We start from the raw sequence: 23,590 nt of genomic DNA, 5'->3' as shown, positions 1-23,590 counted from the left end.
CTTTCTTACTTTTTCTCTTTTTCTATTGATTAATCAGTGTATTATAAATTAAATTTCTCTATAAAACCCAGTTGGCTTGGGCATATTCATAAATTGGGAATATATTCCCTGGCGACCATCTTATATTTATATAAAACCAAGACACAGTAGAAAACATATTTCAGTGGTCATAATTGATATATATATTTCCCTTGCTCCCAAACATTTTAATTATCACATGGGGAAGGTCATACATACATTCTATATGTGACATCTATTTAAGAAAGGTCTTAATGAGCCCTTCTTTGTACTGAATACGGTCTAATAATTTGGCTATTTTCTATATTCACAATGAAATGCAATGTGCAGATAGGTTGAGAGATTCTTGTAATATTCTCCTTATTACTTTTGTGCCAAAATCTAAATGTTGATTTTGGCTAATAGCTTTATACTTTAATCAATAAACTTTATTTTAGTCTTTTTTTTATGGTTTCTTACTCCCTTTGTTATTCCCTTTCTGATAGAGCATTGTCTCCTAGCTCTTTTCCCCATGGGTGAATAAGATTGAAAATTTTTTTTCATTCTTTTTTGATCTGATTTAAAAACAATTTTTTAAGAAGTTAATGGTTAATCTTTTTTAAATTTAAAAAAAATTTTTATTTGGTCAATTTCAAACAGTATTGCTTGGTTACAAAAATCATATTCTATTCCTCCCTCCCCTCCCCCGACCCCTCCCGATGTGCAATTCCACTGGGTATTATATGTGTCCTTGATGAGAACCCATTTCCATGTTGTTGGTGTTTGCTTTAGGATGCTCATTTAGGGTCTACCTCCCCAGTCATATCCCCTCGACCCACGTAATCAAGCAGTTGTTTTACTTCTACTGTTTCTACTCCCACAGTTTTTCCTCTGAATGTGGATAGTGTTCTTTCTCATAGATCCCTCCAGGATGTTCAGGATCACTGCATTGCCCCTAATGGAGAAGTCTATCACATTTGATTGTACCACAGTGTATCAGTGTTTAATTATATCTTTTATATTTTACCTAATATTCATTTTGAAATATGTCTATATTCCTGTCTTGGCTCACCAAGCCATGTCTTATAACAATAAAAAAAAAAACTCGAAGAAAAAAAGCAGGTCAGAAAAACTAACTAACGCATTAGGTCTAGGCCCCTTTTCTTCTAAAGCTCCTAAGACATGGAGCAGCCTGACTTGCTCATCTACTCTTAGCCTCTTTCTACCATTCTAGATGAAAAATAAGAGTATTTTTCTGCTCAGGCCTCTTAATTCCTACCTCTAGTTGTCTTTGGTTTAGCTAAATATACAAGCCTCTTGTCACCAAGTCTGTCCAATAAACACTATTTGGATAAATTGCTTTATCGTTATTAGTCCTAAGTAACTCAAGAGTACTGAATTGTCAAACAACATCTATCATCTTTTAGGAAACAAACTTGATGCAATTTAAAGTGATTTAGTGGAAAAAACATATTTGGACTATTTGGAATCTGAGGATATGGATGTGGATCCCAAACCTATAATTTACTACTCTGGTGAAATTAGGCATGTCATTTAGGTTCTCTGAGCCTTAATTTGCTCATATGCAAAATGAGGGGACTGGCCTAGCTTAAGGTTTCTTCCACCTTCCAAATCTTAAAAGTAGACTTTTTGGGGTATGCTTCAGATAAATTAACCCCTTCTATGGAAGTAAAGAGCATGATCACCAATTTCTCATGTTAAATTGTAATTCAGACTCTTATGGCACTAAAATGACAAACTGCTATTGTACCTGAGCAGGAGGCAACTTTGGTTCTTCCTCAAAATTGCTTGGAGTATCGTTTCTGGTTAGAGTTTCTGGGGCATTTTCAGAGAATCTGGAGAAATAGTCTTGCTGGGCATACTGTAGCTCCTGACATATAAAACAATTGATATAAAAGAAACTTAGGTACTTTGTGTTTTATTTGACATGCTGAACTGAGTTTCCCTTAATGTTGGGGGTGGTGGTGGTGGAGTTGATTCTGAATTTCCAGGGTCAGGGAAATACTTGATTTGGAGGCCATTAGGTACCATTTCTCACATGTTTCTGGTCCCTTACCTTTCCTGCTTTCTTGGTAATTTAATAAGCTACACAAATCTTATTTTATCATTCTTTACAATACTTCTAAGAGAGGAAAGGATGCAAAGTACTAAGTCTATAACACACCCAAAGAAATGGATAGAGCAAATATTTAAATGTACTGTCATGTTGGGAGGTGAGAAATTGGTTTAAAGATATTTAAATCATAACACCTGGAAGATGTTCTCTCACCTGCTTTGGAATGGATAAATGGGCAATATTAGTGGGATGAATATCTTAGGGTTCAGCATTTAAAAACTCTAGCAAACTTAGTTATCCAAGCAGCAAAGAGGTTGGTAAAAAAATCTGGGTTAAGGAGTGATATAAAGATTATCACTAGCCAGGGTCTCAAGAATCTGGCTTAATTTCAAAGACACTAGCTTATATTTCTAGAATAATTAAGTATGGTAGTCAATATTATGTGGCAACTAACACAGGTTAGATAATTTAAGCACATCACTAAAAAAGAGTCATTAGGAATCTAGTCTATTTGTTAAGTTTACAGAGATGTATTGCCATGACTATCCTGCTCTAAAGTCTTTTTGTCCCGCTCAAAGACACAAAGTTAAGCAGCTGAGGAAGGGTATTGTTTCTGTCCCAAGATAATGTCACTCAATTTGGTCTCATCTTCTATCCATACACTATATCAATGTTCAACTTTGAAGTCTGATTGCCCTCTAAGAAAGGATACAGAAAAGGTTTGAAAGAGAGTAAGGAAGATTAAGAACATTTGCCTTTTGGGTCCTGAAAGAAAAAAATGGCGAGAGAAGGAATAAGAAAATTTAAAAAACAGTTAATACTTTACACTGGGAAGATATGAGACGGTGAAGGGCCTTCAAAGTGAAGATAAGGCTCTTAAACTTGAAGAGGAAAAAGAAGAGTTGGATAATAACAATAACAGGTCACATTAAAAGAGTAGAGAATCTTTGAGAGTCAGGCCTAGAAACGGGAAGTCCTGGGTTCAAATCTGCTCTCATATACTTTCTTAGCTGTGTGACTCTGGGAAAGTTATTTAACTATTTGTCTCAGTTTCTTCATCTATAAGATAATCTGGAGAAGGAAATGGCAAACTCCTCCCATCTCCTGACTAAGAAAACTCCAAATGGTGTCACAAAGAGACAGGCATGACTCAAACAGCTCAACAACAAAGCAACAACCATTCTGTTGCTATCGTCAGTATTATTCCTTATGTTTAACTTATATATTTTCCATTATGTATTTAAGAATTTAAATTTGTTCAGTTGTTTACCTTATTAAGTCTATAGCAGAAAAGCTAGTCACCATTTTTCATGATAATAAGTATCTTTATATTTTAAAAACCTATACTTTTTTTCTCCCAAGGCCAATCTCAATCTTTTCTAATTTTCCTTTTAGGTGTTAGTTTCTGGTCTTCTAATGATCTCTGTGCAACCTCCAAGTTCTTATACCACTTAAATCACCTATATTTATATTACTTTCAGTCCTATATCCTTAAGGCATCAATACCTACAATCTTAACCTTTTTAATACTATGGCTGGCCTCAGTTACTTAACCTCAACTCCTATGACATTCATTTCCATTTTAATTCTGCCACCCAATAGCAGGAATACACTCTCATCAAAACTGTTTCAGCCTCCAAGATCTTGAAATTTAAAATTTTACTCTCCAATAACAATTTCTTATACTTTCCCTCATCCTATCCACACTGATCAGCCCTTCACTTGCTTCCCTTGCCTTTTGGGCCTAGATTCATTGCTGAGCCATTTCAATGTATTCTTGCTAAAATCAATTAATCATCTGACCTTTCACAATACATACATTGCAAATATTCAATCTTGGGTAAACCCTATTATCTTTCTTCATTTCTGCTCTTGAATTGTTGAGCATTATTAGAAAAAGTCAAGGAACCATGCTGACTGGATCAATTACAGATCTATATCTGTCATAATGTAGGTCTCTCAGTATTTTTGACAAGGATTTTATTCTAATAGAGATATGTTAAAATTTTAAACTTTTTTCTACTCTTCTTTCCGAAAACAATTTGTCCCTAAATTTCTTAATATACACAACACCTAACATAAACACTTTCAAATTCTCTCTTCACTACCTCAAAATTTTTTCATAGTTTCACTTGTGCTCTCCTTCCTCCATGCCTCAAAAAATAATAGCAACATAAACTAAACATCAGGACACCAAAAGACATTTATTGTAATTCCTACCCAATCATAGATCAGTATTGGGGAATATAAACCTTAAAATTTCTTAGACTTATAAATGTTGGAAATTTCACCATTGGGAAATTTCATACTTGGAAAATTCCCTATTGATAGTGGGAACTCTATTGGAATGTGAACCCCATTGGCATCAGAGGTTCCTCCTCCTCCCTTCTTAAGATTACTTTAGGACAGAAACCTTTTGCCGAACAATGGAAAGGGCTTTGACCTATGCTTAAGCATAGAACAGGAATTTCTTTGAGTCATGATTGATTTTAGAATTGATACAATAGAGATACTTGGAATGACAGAACCAGGTCTTGGAAAATACAATTTCCACCCCACTCAGTCCTAACAGGATTTAGGAAGGGCTGCAGCAAAGGATCAAGATTTAATTATTGAGAATATAACCTTCAACAGACATGTGCAAAGCCACAGACCTCTGGGCGGTCCTGGGTTAAGCTAGAGCCACCATTGGCACAGGGAAGACATGGACAGTGATTGGTAGATGTGAGAACTGAGGGGAGGGAACTTGGATGGTTTCCTTAAAGAGAGAGGGGTCTGAGGACTGGGGGGTGGTTGGTTGGAGAGGTTTTTGGCCTGAGAGAGGGTGCTTTGAGGAGAGTCGGCTCTGAAGGAAGCTGGAGGTGGAGGCCCCTGAGACTGTTTCTCCATTTTGGTCACGTGAGTAATAGGGACTGATCTCCTTTCTTTGCCTCAGCTATCTAAGGACTTGGGCCTTTTGGCCCAGCCTAAACAGAAGGGGTATTTAAGCCCTATTCCCTTCTCTCCCATCTCTCTCTCTCTTTCTCTCTCTCTCTCTCTCTCTCTCTCTCTCTCTCTCTCTCTCTCTCTCTCTCTCTCATACCTTTCTTTCTCCTGTTTGTAATTAAACTCCATAAAAGGTTGACTGCTGACTTGAGTTTTCATTTAGGAATTACATAGCTGAATTCCTTGGCGACCTTAAATTAATATATATCAGTCTTTTAAAGGGATTTCCTTGTCACAGGAAGGTTTTCTAGTTCACCTACCCAGAGGGTAACTTCAAGCTGCCTGTAAGCCTCCTGTATTACCAGAAAGAGAGCAGTGCTCACACTGGGCCACTGGATAGAGGGGCAGGAAGTAGAAGAAATGTTCTCAGGTTTTTGGAAGAGGGGGAATGGAGCAATACTCCTTACCCTTTCCAAATTCCATTCAAAATAACCACATAATATGCAAAAAATCTGGGAGTTAATAAGAAGTACACCTCAATTCCAAGGCCCTTTACCTGTGCCCATGATCCTATGTACTTCTACCTTTTCTAGAATATTTTCCCATCTCTGTTCATCCCCCTGCCTTATCCACTACCAGGGTCCTCTTGCATTTAATTTTTTTCCTTCTTCACTGCTCTTTTTAAAAAAATAAACATTCTGTATTAAGGTATCATCCTTTTTCTTCTTCCTTTGACTAAAAAAAATCTTCAAAGAAGATGATACGGACTTCCAGGCTAAGATGGCCACAAAGTAGAAGCAAGGGCCTTTTTCTCCTCACCACCAACTGATATAAAACACCTCAAAAGGACAAAACCCCAAATCAGATAAGTGAAGGGACTCTACTATATAGGGCACAGTCTTGAAGGTAGGCAGAGTTTGGGCATTTCCATGCTATAAGGGGGTAAAATTACTCCTACCAAAGTGCGAGCTGATCAACCTACAGTGCCAGAGTCAGAGCAAGCATGGAGCAAACTCTAGCTTCTTGAGGGATGGGTGAGGGCACCACAGACTTACTCCTGAGAGCAGTGAGACTTGGGACCCTAGGAGGCTGAGGAATGTGGAGATTGGGCAGAGATAGGGCAGAGAGGGGCTGCCCACAGCAGATGTGGTGGAGACTGAAAAATAGCCTCAAGGCAAATACTGCTCTGTAGCTCGATACACAGAGACCTGCGTACCCTCCTCACTCAGATTTCTGACTGGAAAGGGAAGAAAAAACTAAGATAGCAATGGCCACCAACACCCAAGAACTATAATCTATAACCACCAAAAAAAACAACAAAAAAAAAAACTTTGACCCTGGATAAATTATGAGAAAAACAGCAATCTACAGAGGAGACAGTGGAAGGCAACAAACAAGCAAACACATCCAAACTTTCCCTCCAAAATGAAAATTGGTCACAAGCCCTCCAGGAAATCAGAATGGAGGTGGAGAACAAAGTAAGAAAGATAGAACAAACTTGGCAAGAAAAGTGGGAAATAGTTCAAAAAGAAAATAGCAGTTTAAAAGAGACATCTCCCGGGGGCAGCTGGGTAGCTCAGTGGATTGAGAGCCAGCCCTAGAGGCGGGAGGTCCTAGGTTCAAATCTGGCCTCAGACACTTCCCAGCTGTGTGACCCTAGGCAAGTCACTTGACCCCCATTGCCTAGCCCTTACCACTCTTCTGCCTTGGAGCCAATACACAGTATTGACTCCAAGACTGAAGGTAAGGGTTTAAAAAAAAAGAGAGAGAGACATCTCCCACTTGGAAAAAGAAGCCCCCAAAATCAAATGAAATGATAAACAAATTGGAGACCAGAAATGACCTGCTGGAAGCCATGAAAAGCAGGATAGACTGAACCAAAAAGGAAAATCAAAAGATCATAGCCAAAAACCAATCTTTAAAGACTAGAATTGAGCAAGTATAAGCTAATGATCTCACAAGATAGCAAGAATTAATAAAGAAAAGTGAAAAGAATGAAAAAATAGAAGGAAACATGAAACATCTCACTGAGAAGATGACTGACTTGGAAAACAAGTCCAGGAGAGACAATTTGAGAATCATAGGCCTACCTGAAAACCTAGAAATAAACAGAAACTTTGACATCATATTACAAGATTTTATCCAAGAAAACTGCCCAGGTATTGTTAAAGAAGAGGGCAAAACAGACATTGAAAGAGTCTATAGATCACCCTTTACATTAAATCCTCAAAGGACAACCCCTAGGAATGCAATTGCCCCATTCAAGAACTTTCAAGCTAAGGAGAAAATATTGTAAAAAGCCAGAAAGAGACAATTCAGATATCAAGGAGTACCATTCTAGTTTACACAGGTTGTGGCAGCCTCCATACTAAAGGGCCACAAGACTTGGAATATGATATTCAGAAAGGCAAGAGAATTGGGTCTACAACCAAGAATCACCTACCCATCAAAACTGACTATATACTTCCAGAGGAAAGTATGAGCATTTAGCAAAATAGAATATTTCCAAGTATTTGTAAAGAAAAGGCAAGAACTAAGTGGAAAATTTGATATCCAAATACAAAATTCAAGAGAAACATGAAAAGATAAACATGAAAGAGAGAGAAAAGAAAAAAAATTTAAGGGCTTCAGTAAAGCTAAATTGTTTATATTCCTATATGGAAAAATGATATTTTTAACTCAAAAACTGTATTCACTATCATAGTAGTTAGAAAAATTATTTGTAAGTAGTGGTTGGGGTAATAAGTGGTTTAAGATGATTTGTAAAAAAAAGAAAGGGGGAATAGAAGATGGCATCAAGAGAAACTTGAAGGAACAAGAAAAAATAGAATGAATTATACTACATGAAGAGGGGCATGGGAGGGGGAGGGGAAGAAAACTATTGTAAGAAGGAGAGGAAGAGAGTGCTAATAGGTAATATTTAAACTTTACTCTGAGTGGAATCAACTTTGAGAGGGAAGAGCATCTAAATTCTATCTTACCCTAAAGGGAAGTTGAGAGGGAAAAACCAAGAGTGGGAGTGGGGTGGAAAGTACCAAAAAGGAGGGAAGGGGGGGATTTAATAGACCCTAAAGAAAAACAGGAGGGGAATAAGAAGGGAAGGGGTGGGAAGGGAGGTAATATAAGGGTGAGGATTAGGTGGACTAATTAAAAGCAAAACACTGATGTAGAAGGAAATAGAGAAAGAAGAAAGGGCAGGACTATGAGAGTCCCAAAATGATGGGGGTGATATCTTAACTCTGAATGTGAATAGGATGAACTCACCCATAAAACATAAGTGAATAGCAGAGTGGATTAGAAATCAAAATCCTACCATAAGAAACATACATGAGGCAGGTAGACACACAGGGTAAAGGTAAGAGGCTGGAGCAAAATCTATTGGGCCTCAACTGAGAAAAAGAAGGAAGGAGTAGCAATCATGATATCTGAGAAAGCCAAAGTAAAAATAGATCTAGTTAAAAGATATGGGGAAGGTAATTACATCCTGATAAAAGGCAGTATAGACAATGAGGAGGAAATAGCAGTATTCAACATGTATGCATCAAATAGTATAGCATCCAAATTTTTAAAGGCAAAACTGTTGGAGCTTAAGGGGAAACATATTAAAACTATACTAGTGGAAGACTTGAACATTCCTTTTTTCAGATCTAGATAAATAAAACCAAAAAATAAATAAGAAAGAGGTAAGTGATGTGAATGAAATCTTAGAAAAATTAAGAGTTAATAGATATATGGAGAAAAATAAATAGGGACAAAAAGGAATACACCTTCAGCAGGACATGGTACATTCACAAAGACTGACCATGTACTAGGGCATAAAAATATGGAGAAAAAATGCAAAAAAGCAGGAATAATAAATGCAACCTTTTCAGATCATAATGCAATAAAAATAATAATTACTAAGGAGAAGCAAATAAAAAATTAATTGGAAACTAAATAATATGATTCTCCAAAATTGGTTGGTTAAAGACATCCTTTCAAAATCTATGGGATGCAGCCAAAGCAGAACTCAGGGGGAAATTTATATCCCTGAGTGCATATATTAAATCAGAGAGGGCAAAGGTCATGCAATTGGGCATGCAAATTAAAAAAACTAGAAAGAGAACAAAGTAAAAATCTCCATTTAAAAACTAAATTAGAAATTCTGAAAATTAAAGGAGAAATTAATAAAATTGAAAGTGAAAGAACTGTTGAATTAATCAATAAGACTAGAAGCTGGTACTTTGAAAAAAACCCAAGTAAAATAGATAAAGTACTAGTTAATCTAATAAAAAAAGGAAAGAAGAAAATCAAATTGCCAGTATCAAAGATGAAAAGGGTGACTTCACCTCTAATGAAGAGGAAATTAAGGTAATTTTTAAGAACTATTTTGCCCAATTATATGGCAACAAATATTGCAAACTAGGTGATATGGATGAATATTTACGAAAATATAAATTGCCTAGATTAACAGAAGAAGAAATAGAATACTTAAATAATTTCATATCAGAAAAAGAAATTGAACAAGTTGTTAAATAACTCCCTAAGGAAAAAAAAAACCCTAGGGCCAGATGGATTCACAAGTGAATTCTATCAAACATTTAAAGAACAACTAATCTCAATACAGTACAAACTTATTTGACAAAATAAGCAAAGAAGTTCTAACAAATTCCTTTTTATGACACAAATATGGTCCTGATTCCAAAGCCAGGCAGACCAAAAATTGAGAAAGAAAACTATAGACCAATCTCCTTAATGAACACAGATGCAAAAATCTTAAATAGACTACTAGCAAAAAGACTCCAGCAAGTGATCATGAGGATTATTCACTATGATCAATTGGGATTTATACCAGGAACACAAGAATGGTTTAATATTAGGAAAACCATCCACATAATTGACCATATCAACAACCAAATGAACAGAAATCACATGATTATCTCAATAGATGCAGAAAAAGCCTTTGACAAAATACAATACCCATTCCTAATGAAAACACTAGAAAGTATAGGTATAGAAGAACCTTTTCTAAAAATAATTAACAGTATATATTTAAAACCATCAACAAGCACCATCTGCAATGGGGATAAACTAGAAGCCTTCCTAATAAGGTAAGGAGTGAAACAAGGATGTCCATTATCACCTCTATTATTTGACATTGTACTAGATACACTAGTAGTAGCAATCAGAGAAGAAAAATATATTGAAGGTATTAAAATAGGCAATGAGGAGGCTAAACTATCACTATTTGCAGATGATAATAGACCATCAGGTCTCCTTAGAGAATCCTAGAGAATTAACTAAAAAGTCAGTGGAAATAATCAACAACTTTAGCAAAGTTGCAGGATACAAAATAAACCCACATAAGTCATCAACATTTCTATATATTTCCAACACATCTCATCAGCAAGAGTTAGAAAGAGAAATTTCATTTAAAATCACCCTAGATAATATAAAATATTTAGGAATCTATTTGCCAAGACAAACACAGGAATTATATAAACACAACTACAAAACACTTTCCACACAACTAAAGCTAGATCTAAACAATTGGGAAAATATTAATTACTCATGGGTAGGATGAGCTAACATAATTAAAATGACAATCCTAACCAAATTAATCTACTTATTGAGTGCCATACCTATCAAAGTACCAAGAAACCTTTTTACTGAATTAAAAAAAATTATAACAAAGTTCATTTGGAAGAACAAAAGATCAAGAATATCAAGGGAAATAGTGAAAAAAAATGTGAAGGATTGGGGCCTAGCAGCATCAGATCTTAAACTGGTAATCTAATAGACAGAAGGGAGGATCAGTGGAATAGACTTGGGGTAAATGACCATAGCAAAATAGTATACAATAAACCTAAAGATCCCAGCTTTTGGGATAAAAACTGCTGGGAAAATTGGAAAACAGTATGAGAGAGATTAGGTTTGAAGTAACATCTCACACCGTACACCAAGATAAACTCAGAATGGGTGAATGATTTGAATATAAAGAAGGAAACTATAAGTAAATTAGGTGAACACAGAATAGTTTACCTGTCAGATCTATGGGAAAAGAAAGATTTTTAAGACCAAGGAAGAGATAAAGAATATTGCAAAATGTAAAATGAATAATTTTGATTACATTAAATTAAGAAATTTTCGTAGAAACAGAACCAATGAAACCAAAATTATAAGGGAAGCAACAAATTGGGAAAAAAAATCAACAAAACCTCTGACAAAGGTCCAATTACTCAAATTTATGAAGAGCTAAATCAATTGTACAAAAAAGTAAGCCATTCTCCAATTGATAAATGTGCAAGGGACAGGTATAAGCAGTTTTTAGACAAAGAAATTAAAACTATTAATAAGCACATGAAAAAGTGTTCTAAATCTCTTATAATCAGAGAAATGAAAATGAAAACAACTCTAAGGTATCACCTCACACCTAGCAGACTGATTAATATGACAGCAAAGGAAAATAATAGATGTTGGAGGGGATGTGGCAAAATTGGGACATTAATGCATTGCTGGTAGAGTTGTAAATTGATACAACCATTCTGGAGGGAAATTTGGAACTATGCCCAAAGGGTTTTTAAAGACTGCCTGCCCTTTGATCCAACCATACCACTGCAGGGTTTATACCCCAAAGAGATCATAAGGAAAAAGAATTATATAAAAATATTTATAGCTGCACTCCTTGTGGTGGTAAAAAATTGGACAATGAAAGGATGCCCTTCAATTGGGGAATGACTAAACAAACTGTCATATATGATGGTGATGGAATACTAATGTGCTCAAAGGAATAATGAACTGGAGGAATTCCATGTGAACTGGAATGACCTCCAGAAACTGATTTGCAGATTGAAAGGATCAGAACCAGGAGAACATTATTCACAGAGACTGAAACACTGTGGCACAATCTAATATAATGGACTTTTCTACTAGCAGCAATTCAGAGTGACTTATGAGAAAGAACACTATCCACACCCAGAAAAAGAACTGTGGGAGTAGAAACACAGAAGAAAAACAACTGCTTGATCACATGAGTCAATGGGGATATGATTGGGGATATAGACTCTAAATGATCACCCTAGTGCAAATGTTAATATAGAAATAGGTCTGGATCAATGTCACATGTAAAACCCAGTGGAATTGCTCCTTGTTTATGGGAGACGGGTGGGAGGAGAGGAGGGAAAGAACATGAATCATGTAACCATGGCAAAATATTCTAAATTAATTAAACAAATAAACTTAAAAAAAGATGGTACATTGTTCTTTCTACAACCACTCATGACCCAATCCCCAGAAGTTTGCCTTTTGCCTCACAATTATATTCGTGCTGCTCTTGGCAAGGTTACCAAAAACTGTCCATCTAGTAGCTTTTTGTATCTTAACCATGACTTCATCTTTCTGCAGCTCTTGACACTAATTAATAAGTGTGATTTTATTAAGATATGTGTCAGGTACTGTGCTAGGTGCTAATGGTATAAAACAATCCCTGCCTTCAAGAAGAGGCATCTTATTACATTCTATTAATGGAAACAACAAATAAACATGTAAGTAAATATATACTTACTGTATACATACAAATATAAGAAAATACATATAAAGTAAATAAAAGATATTTCATGGGGCTTTGGAAGAGGTGCTAACAGCTAAAAGGAATCTGGAAAAGCCTCCAATAAGAAGGTGGCCCTTGAGCTGATAGAGCCTTGAAAGAAGTCAGAGATTATAAAACAAGGATAAGGATGGAGTGCATCCTAGACACAGGGATAACTTGTTCAAAAACACAGATACAGGAGATGGAATGTCATTTAGGAGGAATAGCAAGTTGGCTAGTTTGCAAATGTACAGTACATCCTATGTACTAAGCCTGGAAAGGAAGAATGATGCCAGATTATAAAATAGGATCTTAATTCCTCTCCTTAAAACTTGATCCCTTCACTCTACCCGCTCCCCTCTCAAAGTTTCTCTCTTTTTTTTCCTTATCTCTTCTTTTATTATAAAGCTCTATTTTTTAATTGCCTTGATCATTATTACAAATTTTCCTTTTTGACTGTGAGATACCAATCAACTACTTTTTAGTTATGGTAGTAAATTATTCCCATTACTCCAAAAGAGTTGGAGAGAAAAACAAGCCAGGGGAAAAAAGAAAAGAAGTTAAAAGAAAAGGAGAAGAACACAGAATTAAACTTGGATTCTTCCTCTTTCCTGAAACAGATTTAGCTTGGGGTGTGACATCACCTTATCCTTGTTCTCTTACCACTCTAGCTATCCCTTCTTTTTTGCTAGTTCCTGTTTCTTCTTCTGCCACAATACTCTGTATTGGCCCCAAGGCAGAACAGGGCAGCAGAGTTGGTTATATAATTACCAATACCAGAAATAGCTGGTATGGGGATGAAATAAATCAATTTCCCTGCCCATCTGCAAAATGGTAAGCATAGATCTGTTTTCTAACTATTTCTAGATTTGTTATATGTAGAAGAATAAGATTACATAATATGTAGCAAAGCTCCAAAGCTAAAGGATGATGCTAGTATCCTCAGGCAGAGGAAAAATCTGTGATAAATATAAAGGAATTAAATTTATTCTAGCCTTTCATGTTCAAAATTTTCTTGCTCAAAAAGCCAATTCTTTAGATGAAATACTTTACCTGGGTTGTGAGCCTTCCCTGAGGCTGCTCCAAAGCTAAGAAATGATGTCCAGTGTCTCTAACTAGTGTTTTTGGATATAAGGTCCCAGAAATACTTTGAAATGGATGCTGTGAGAACTTCATAGAATGGCCTGGAAACAAGAGAAGATAATTAGTTAAATATGCTTTTCTGGTGAGCATTAGAATGTTACCCATGTTATAATCTGAATACCATTCTCATAACTTCCAGAGACAATTTCGAGATATCTTAATGGCTGAAGAAATAAACTTTCCCACATTCTTTTTACTAGGCCCTAAAATGTATTCTCATCTTACTGCTACCTGCCTATGATTATTTCTCAGCTTAAAACTTTAACCTCATTTCCTTTCACAATTATAGTCCAGATTCCTCCTTAACCTTATCCTGATCTTTCTATAACTACTTATGTGACCTTTAGCAAATTGCTTCATCTTTCTGAACTTCAGTTATCCCTTCTGCAAAATGAAAGTACTCTTTTATATCCCATCTGGCTCTCACTATGAAAAGCCTATAAGGCCCTCAATAGTCACCAATAGCATTTGGAGTTGTCTTAGTTACAAGATATTAAGATACAAAATATTCAATATGATATTACCTTTCCTTTATTGTTAACAATACTGGAAAATTCATCTATCCTTTACCAACCATGGAATTCGAGAAGCAGCTAGATAGGTTTAAAACAACAGCAATGCGCATTACTTATTTTCCTCCATCCCATTCTCTTTCCATTTTGGGGATAACAATTCAAACTACAGGATTATCTATTTTTCTATATCAAAATCATAATCTATTTGTTTAATATTTATATGGCTATATGATCTTGAGCTATATGATCTTGAGTTTGTCCCAGGTGGATCTGTCTGCTTCTGATCAGATATGAAATGAAGTTATTCAAGAGGATAGACAACATTTGCTTAACAAAATTTGTTGACAGTCTAATATAGAACAATATATTGGGCCTTATCAAGGAGGTTATTAGAAATAAAATAGAAAAACATTATCAGATGTGATAGTTCCCTACATGAATTCGCACAAAACTGCAAAATACTATCAGCTTGCAATATTGGACAGGCTGAGATTATAAGAAAGCTGGAAATAACACTGGATTACAAAGTCAAGAGGCTTAGCTCTAGGCTTAAGTCTAGCTCTGCTTGTGCAACCCTAGGCAAATCACTTCTTCCTTATTTGCCAAATGACTTTTCCAACACAAACATTTAATGATCTATGAGTATGCTCTTTGATTTATCATCTGAGATAATAATGGCTGAATAGATCATATGTATAGATATAATACATTTGGCAATTCATATGTTTTTAATACTTTTGAGTGATAAAAATGATTATCACATGTTAAATAATTTCTATCTTAAGTTTAAGAAGAAAGGTTTTATAAACCAGATAAATATTTCTAGAAGAAAAATTCTGACACAATTCTTTGTTATGATGGCTTTTTAGGAGGGGTAAGGTGGGGATATTTAGGCAAAAGATATCAATTGAATTTATTTTATTGTGTTTTAAACCCTTACCTTCTGCCTTAGTATCAGTTCTAAGACAGAAGAATGGCAAGGTCTTATGCAATTGGATTTATCTGGGGGCACACAGCTAACTGTCTAAGTGAGCAGAATATATTTTAAAATGTTTGTACACCAATTTTGCCAAAAGCTCTTAACTCTCAGGATAAAAATATATGGTGGGAAAATAGAAAACATAACTGATCTTACTAATTGCAGAATTTCTGGGCTTGAGAAAGAAATCTAGACTAATATATTTCTTTTTAAATTTCTAAGACCATTAAGGCACACTAAAAAAGCTTTTATCTAATATTAACCACTGCTTGCCTTGAAATGATGCAGAGATAGATTACATTCAAAATTTGGTTCTGAGTCTTTTTATTCAGAAGTCATTAGTTTAAGAAAAAAGACATTAGTAATAGCTGAACCACAAAACTTGTTTGTCTGCAAGTAGGATAGGATAGAGAAAAACAACCTACAGCTTTTATATATGGGATTTGTGCTACTTGAAATATACATATATATATGTGTGTATATATATATATACATATATACATATACATATATATGCAATGATATGCATGTCTCTCTATTGTGTCTCAGAATTGAGATTGCTTTTACTTGTTACTAGGAGATTTACTTGTTACTAGGAAAGATCTTGCTTTTGTCTCCCTGGGCCAAAACCCACTTGTTTTTGGCCACTTATTGCCAGACTGATTGTCTTTCCTTTGATTTCCTTTTCTCATACTTATAAATCTCTCTTCCCTCCTTGACACCTCCATCCCATTGAAGTTATGTTAACTTCAAGGACCAAAGTATAGACCAAAAAAGATACTACTATGTGTTATCTGAAGTCATTCTAATCTAAACATTTTTAGTTGGAAGTAACTAGAAATTTTCTGGAACAGTCCTTATTTCAAGAATAAACCTCTTAAGAGAACCTCTTAAAAGAGGTTTTGCAGTCTATGCAAATGTCCTTTTTCAGGAAATATGTGTAGAGGAGATAACCTGGAGCACCTTCCATAGATCTTTATATTTAATTGGCTCTGTTATCTATTGCTTACTTCCTAGAAATGAGAACACAAAGTTTGAAAGAGGTACATAATTACATATGATTGCCTTAACTATAGGAACTTGGAAATAAGGGAGAGAGTTGATTACATTAGCTCCTCCAAGTTATTAAAAGCAGAAAAAATAATAAAGGTTATAAGAATATAGTTTTGAAAGGCTTAAATTTATACCCAGAATTAGGGAATTTCTATGGGCAGAGCCCAAGGGATACTCCTGAGCTCCTGTGGCTGTGAGCAAAGTAGTTTCTTTCTTTAAAAAATCCTTAACTTCTACTGCCTATCCTTTGATCCAGCCATAGCACTGCTGGGTTTGTACCCTAAAGAGATCATAAAGAAAAAGACTTGTACCAAAATATTCATAGCTGTGTTTTTTGTGGTGGCAAAAAATTGGAAAATGAGGGGATGCCCTTCAATTGGGGAATGACTGAACAAATTATGGCATCTATTGGTGATGGAATACTATTGTTCTCAAAGGATTAATGAACTGGAGGAATTCCATGTGAACTGGAAAGACCTTCAGGAACTGATGCAGAGTGAAAGGAACAGAACCAGGAGAACAATTTACACAGAGACTGATACACTGTGGTACAATCGAATGTAATGGACTTCTCTACTAGCACCAATGCAATTGGATCAAGGACAATTCTGAGGAACTTAGGAGAAACAACACTAGCCACATTCAGAGGAAGGACTGTGGGAATAGAAACACAGAAGAAAAACAACTGCTTGATCACATGGATCAATGGGGATATTATTGGGGATGTAAACTATAAATAATTACCCTAGTGCAAATATTAATCATATGGAAATAGGTTTTGATCAACGACACATGTAAAACCCAGTGGAATTGCATGTAAGCTATGGGAGGGGATTGAGGAAGGGTAGGGAAAGAACATGAATCTTGTAACCATAGAAAAATATTCTAAATTCATTAATGAAATAAAATTTTCAAAAACAACAAAAAAAATTTAATTTAATTTAAAAAAATTCTTAACTTCTGTCTTAAAATAAAATACTTAATATTGGTTCCAAGGCAGAAGTGTGGTAAGGGCCAGGCAATTGGGGTTAGGTGACTTGTCTAAGGTCACATAGCAAGGAAATATTTAAGGCCAGATTTGAACCCAAGACCTCCTATCTCCAGGCTTGCCCCTCTATCCACTGTGTCATTTAGCTGCCAAAAGGAAAGTAGTTTCAGTCTGAAACTGACTAGGGTGGTCCAAAAAAGTAACAAAAAGTTAGATAATTCAGCCTTGGATCTTGAGGTAGAATAAAGGGCAAACAAAAGAGGGAAATACGGGTACCTTAAGGCTAAATTCAAATACTAATTTGAGGGAGTGAATGTCCTTAGATCTCTTTTCTTACTTTGACAGAGATGTTTTTGGGATATCCAGTTGCTATTTATGAGTTAAGTAGAATACAGGATTTGTAAAAATAAAATTAGTTTCTCTACTAAAAGTATTATATTTTTAGAGGTTTATTAAAGATTATTAGAATTAAGAAATACAAAATAAGAAAGCACGTACAACCTACTTGCTACATCTTGCCTACTAGATAGAGAGACGCATGTCCTTAGAAGCGGAAGCAGAGAGTAGGCGGTACAGTAAGTTTAAATACAAATTTTGTTCTCGGTCCAGGTGGAGATTCAGGTGATATTATGGGGAATTCTGGGAACTGCCAAGGACTTCTGGGGATTGAAGTCTGGGGTTCAAATCTCCATTTTTACAGATTGGAAGTGCCAATCATCCACATTAGTTGTGAATGTCCTTGAAACAAAACTTGTATGCCATGATTTAAGAACTTCCACTCCCCTGATCCTTTCACACACACACACACACACACACACACACACACACACACACACACACACACACACAGAAAATAAATCACCTCAAAACAAAGGAAAGTTGGAGGAACACGTCTCACTGAAGTAAGAGAGAGCAGCCCAGGTAACACAGCATTTGCGAGAACTGGCAGATCTTGGAGCAGCCCATGACTCTTCCAGAGTCAATAAAGCTGTAGAAAGGTCCCAGAGCCACTCCACACAGGTAGAGAAGGCAGGAAACTACAAACTGTCATGTGGCAGCAGATCCCTGGGGCTATAGAGAAATAGTGGGAACTAGAACCACAGTAGTCTACTCACTCCCAGGTGGCAGCCGAACCCTTGGCTATGGGGAACAGAGAGGGGGAATTGGAACTACAATGAAGCAATCTGCTCACTCCCACATGGTGAGAGAGTGCCTGGGTAGTGGAGCCCAAGGCAGGGCGCCTGCCCAGCCCAGCCCGGTCAGGGAAGCAGCAGGGAGGGTACCAGCCCAGCCCACAAAACAACAGGAGAACTTGCAGCATGAGGTACTGAATACAGCTGGAAAAAAACAGCAGCAAGTCAGCAGGAATACTTCCTTGACAGACATCTAGGAGGCATAAGGGCAGCCAATCCTACCCCAAGGACCAGAGAAGAGTACTTTGCAAGCATGGAGAAGTGTGCCCTCCACCCCAGGAACAGAGAAGAACCTCATCAGATAGATATAATATAGATATTGGTGGGGGGGGGACAAATAGAAATGAGCAAAGGAGATTAAAAAAAAAACCTCTTATCTTAGAAAATTACTTTAGTGACAGAGGGGACCAAACTATGAACTTAGAAGAGGTCAATAATGCTGAAAAGAAAATATAAAGCCTCAGAGGAAATGTGAAAGGATGTTAGGCTTCAAAAGGATCCCTGGAAGAACTTGAAAATAAGTTAAAAAAACCAAATAATAAGAGAACTGACAGAAAATCTCAACAGCTGGAGGAAAAAAAATCACCAAATATAACAACTCCTTATGGAATAGAATCAATCAAATGGAAATGGAGGCAAAAAAAAAACACTCAAGAAAACAACTCTTTCAAAAGTAGGATTAGCCAAATAGAAAAGGAAGCACAAAAACTCAAAGAAGAAGATAACTTCCTAAAAATCAGAATGGGACAAACAGAAGCTAATGAAACCGTAAGATGGAAAGAATTAATAAAAAGAAATAAAAAAAAAAGAAAATCTAAAATACCTTGCTGGGAAAAGGATCAGCCCGGAAAATAGAGCCAGGAGAGATAATCTAAGAATCATAGGAATACCTGAAAGCCATGATAAAAAAACTATTAAGAAATCAGCAGGAAAAACTGTCCCAATATCCTTGAGGAAAAATAGAAATAGAGGGAATCCACTGATCACCTCCTGAAAGATACCCCAAAATAAAATACCCTAGGACTATTTTAGTCAAATTCCAAAGCTGCCAAAGAAGGAAAACAATTCAAATATCAAAGAGCCTCAGTCAGGATTACACAGGATCTAGCAGCTTCTATGTTAAAGGAGTGGAAGTATGGAATATGATATTCTGAAAGGCAAAGGATCTAGGACTACAACTTAGAATTACATACCCAGTAAAAGTTAGTATAATACTCAAAGGGAAAAATTAATATTTAATGAAAGAAATTTCAGACTTTCTTGACCAAAAAATCAGAGCTGAGTAGAAAATTTGGTGAGCAAATTCAACATTTGAAAGAAGCATAAAAAGTTAAAGTGAAAACCCAAGGGTTTTTAATAAGGTGGAACTGAGTACATTCATACCTGGACAGGAGATACCTGAAATAATCAAAATATCTATGACACTTGAGAAAAGCAAGATACTTAAAGTATTATGCAAGATTCTTAAAGTCCCTAAGATACTTAAGTATTTTATCACTATCAGAGCAATGAAAAGGAGTATATAGAGAAGGAAGCTATCAGAGCAATGAAAAGGAGTATATAGAGAAGGAAGCTAAATAAGTTGGGTTGATATTTTGTAAAAAGAAAAGGATGAGAAAAAGGAACACATGGGGAGAAGAGAAAAGGAGACTTAGAAGGAGGTAAACTATCTTTTATTAAGAGGTGCATAAGTGGCAAATACAGTGAAGGAGAAGACAAAGAGATGGCTATCATTGAACCTTACTCTCATCAGAACTAGCTCAAAGTGGGAATAATACCCACATTTAGTCAGGTATAGAAACCTACTTTTCCCTATAAGGAAATAGAAGGGTAGGAAGAATGGGAAAAAGGGGGAGATAGACAAAAAGGAGGGTGAATATGGGGAGATGGTTGTCAAAAACAAAACATCTGTGAACATGGAAAGGCTAAAAGGAGAGAGAATCTGTGAAAATAACAAGGGAGAATAAAGAAAGAGAGAGGGAGACTTTAAGACAATGGGATGCAATGGAAAGAATGTTGAATTTGAAGTCAGAAACTTGAATTCAAATTCTAGCTTGCTAATTTACTCCTTGTATGAATGTAAGTTTCTAAAACCTTTCTGAGTCTCAATTTTTTAACCCATATAATGAAGGTGTTGATCTAGATAACCCTTAAGGTACTTTCCAGCTCTAAATATGTGATTCTAAGAACCTTAAGAGATGTCTATGTGGGGCAGAAGGAGGAGGAGGAAGGAGACATATGACAGTACTATAACAGAAGCCAAGGGGAAAATGAGTTTCAAAAATGGAAGGAGTGGTTAACAACTGGACTGAAAGAAAAGTCTATCAGATATTACAATAAGGAAGTTATTACTAACATCTCTGAGGACAATGGTGGGGGGGGGAATAATAGACTGTAAAGGGTTAAGGAGGAGGTAGATGGTAAAGAAATGGAGGCAGGAAATATAGACTAGTCTTTGGGAAAAGCTATTGGTGAAAGGAAGAAGAAGCAAAGGTGAGAGCGTGAATGTTTTTTTATTTTTAGTACAATGGAGACTAACAAGATATTGTTGGCAAGGTAATGAAGAAAAAAAGATAAAAAATGTAAGGGAGCAGGAGAAGTAGGATGCTAGAAGAAAGAGAAAAGGACAGATTCAAGGATATGGGTGTAGGAATGAGTGATCTGAAAAGCAATTCACTCTGAAAAGAGAAGAAAATTTATTTTTTAGTAGGAGTAAAGAAAGAAAAGATGGATAAATTTTGAGAAAGAGATAAGCAATGACATGCTTATTAAATGCTTACTCTGTGCAAGGTACTATACTGTGCAATGAGGATAAAAAAATAAAAAGAAAAAAAGTCCCTTTCCTCAAGAAACTTGAACTCCTATTCTTTTTGGTGATTGGGGGGGGGGTCCGGGTACAGCATGTATAGTTAAGTAATTGCAATATAATTTGAGGAGAGAGATTTGTGTGAGAGAAGGAAAGGCTTTTTGTAGGAGGCAGAATTTGAGATGGAGAGGCAGAGGAAGGAAGGAGTGCACAGCAGATGAAAGACATGGACGTAAAAGATGGAGTGCTAAGTTTAGGGAATAGCTTTAGGGCTTATTTAACTGGAACAAAGAATTATGTAAATAGGAGTAATATAAAATAATTCTGGAAAGGTAAACTGAAGAAAGACTATGAGAGATTTTAAACATCAAGCTTGAGGAGTTTAATTTTATCCTAGAGGCAAAAGCAGGGCAGTGACAAGGTTAGGAAGACTATTTTGATAGTTATGTAGAAGATGGATTGGAAGGGAGTGACACGTAATTAGGACTTTAACTGACCATTTAAGTGAAAAGGAGAATGGAAGGAAGAGATTTTTCTAGAAATAGAAACAATAAGGCATGGAAACTGATTGTATATGAAGGGAAGGGGCAGGGAAAAGTCAACTTTGTCAATCTCTGTGGCTGGAAGGCTGGTATTATCTTCAATAGAAATCAAGGAAATTCAGTTAAGGGGAATTTTTAGGGGAAGAGATAATGAGTTCTGTTTTAGACATAATGAGTTTAAAATATCCACAGTATAAAGTCTGTGACTAAGGACAAGAGCTCATTAAAGAAACCAGGGCTAAATATATAGGCTTGTGAGTCTTTTTAACGAGATGACAAGCTGACCCATGGAAACAGATGCCATCCCTAAGACAGAGGTAAGGAGAGTAGACTATTGCTGCTATTGTTGTTTTTAACCACTTAGTTCTAAAAGGGAGGAGAGGAATAAGATAATAGCCTGAGGGGTGACAAAATCAAGGGAAAACTTTTTTTTTTTTAAACCCTTACCTTCCATCTTGGAGTCAATACTGTGTATTGGCTCCAAGGCAGAAGAGTGGTAAGGGCTAGGCAATGGGGGTCAAGTGACTTGCCCAGGGTCACACAGCTGGGAAGTGTCTGAGGCCAGATTTGAACCTAAGACCTCCCATCTCTAGGCCTGGCTTTCAATCCACTGAGCTACCCAGCTGCCCCCTCAAGGGAAAACTTTTAAGAATTTTAGACCTGGGCATGTTTGCAGGCATCTGGGAAGGATCCAGCAGATAAGAAGAGTGAAAGAAAAGGGATGGGATACTGAAGAACAAGACTCAGAGGAAATGAGATAGGATAGAATCAAAGATAGAAGCAGGGTTGGCCTTGGAAGTTCTCATTTCTGCTATGAATTAGAGAAAAGAAGGAAAGAATTATGTGAGATGTGAAATAGAGAAGATGCTCAATTTTCTCAGGAAAGTAAAAGGTGAGGTCTGCTGAATGGGCAAGGATAGAGTATTTTAGGAGGTTTGCAATTTCACCTAGGTCAAACAGTGAAGAATAAAATTATTGCCATCCATTAGTGAGGCTACAGTGGAGATTATAGAAGAAACTTTTGGGGGGCTCACTGAGTATCAGTTATATGATCTCCAGTGACACTCCACAACAAATGCATAGGAGCAGAGAAGGCGGCAGGTGTTAAGATTAGGGAAATGAAGAGATGAAGATAGATACCTCTCTAGTGAAAGATAACAGAGTGGAGAAATTATAATTATGAAGACCAAGAGAACCTGCATGGAACACAGGACTCCAGGACATCCCCCATGGGCCACACGGTCAAGAGATTAATGGGAGATGTGTGGGGCAGCTGCGCTGCGTAAGTCAGTTAGACATGAGGAACATAATAGGCCACAGCAAGATCAAGATTGTAAGAGGCAAGATGTGAGAGTAAGAGGTGTAAGAGAAGAGAAGGGAAGAGAGGAGGCTCGCACATGTTCCCCAGGCTTTACTGGGGACCTTAGGAATGTCAAGTGGGAGGTGATTAATGAATACATGACATGACATAGGTTTTTACATTGGTAGCATTGACAAAGACAGAATCAAAGAGAAGGAGATTAATCCAGCCCGCGCTTTGCAAATGAATGTAGTCCAAGCCAGGACACCATGGCTGTCAACGCCCAGCCCAGGAATTTGCTTGTCCTTTGAGCTAGTCCTTTGGATTGTCCCTTTCCATACAATGAACATTAAGTGATCTGACCATGTGTCTGGTAAACGAATATACAGGAAACAATATCAATACATCAACCATACTTCCAAGATGCTAAGATGCCTTGGTATGCTACAATTTTGAAGCTAGTTTAATTCTCTTTCAATTCAATTATAGTTCTAGTCTAATTCCT

The 23,590-nt window shown here is 36.4% G+C and overlaps 1 protein-coding gene across 13 annotated transcripts in view; it reads right to left on the bottom strand.

Annotated features, from left to right (window-relative positions):
• The window catches only part of CCDC57 (coiled-coil domain containing 57), a 323,421-nt gene that overhangs the window by 89,333 nt on the left and 210,498 nt on the right, over nucleotides 1–23,590 (bottom strand). For 7 of the 13 annotated variants that reach the window (XM_007482813.3, XM_007482817.3, XM_056817293.1 and 4 more), the window contains 2 exons: nucleotides 13,620–13,750; nucleotides 1,769–1,888 (listed from right to left, as the gene is read on the bottom strand). In XM_007482813.3, coding sequence (XP_007482875.1) covers nucleotides 1,769–1,888; nucleotides 13,620–13,750 — 251 coding nt within the window. The remainder of the gene's footprint in view (nucleotides 1–1,768; nucleotides 1,889–13,619; nucleotides 13,751–23,590) is intronic. The other 6 variants (XM_056817294.1, XM_056817295.1, XM_056817296.1 and 3 more) reach the window with 1 other exon arrangement.

This window comes from Monodelphis domestica, chromosome 2 (genome assembly GCF_027887165.1).
Source record: "Monodelphis domestica isolate mMonDom1 chromosome 2, mMonDom1.pri, whole genome shotgun sequence".
In the NCBI taxonomy this organism is placed as follows: domain Eukaryota; kingdom Metazoa; phylum Chordata; class Mammalia; order Didelphimorphia; family Didelphidae; genus Monodelphis; species Monodelphis domestica.
Note: the sequence above shows the minus strand (reverse complement) of the source record. Positions and strands in the feature narration are given on the sequence as shown.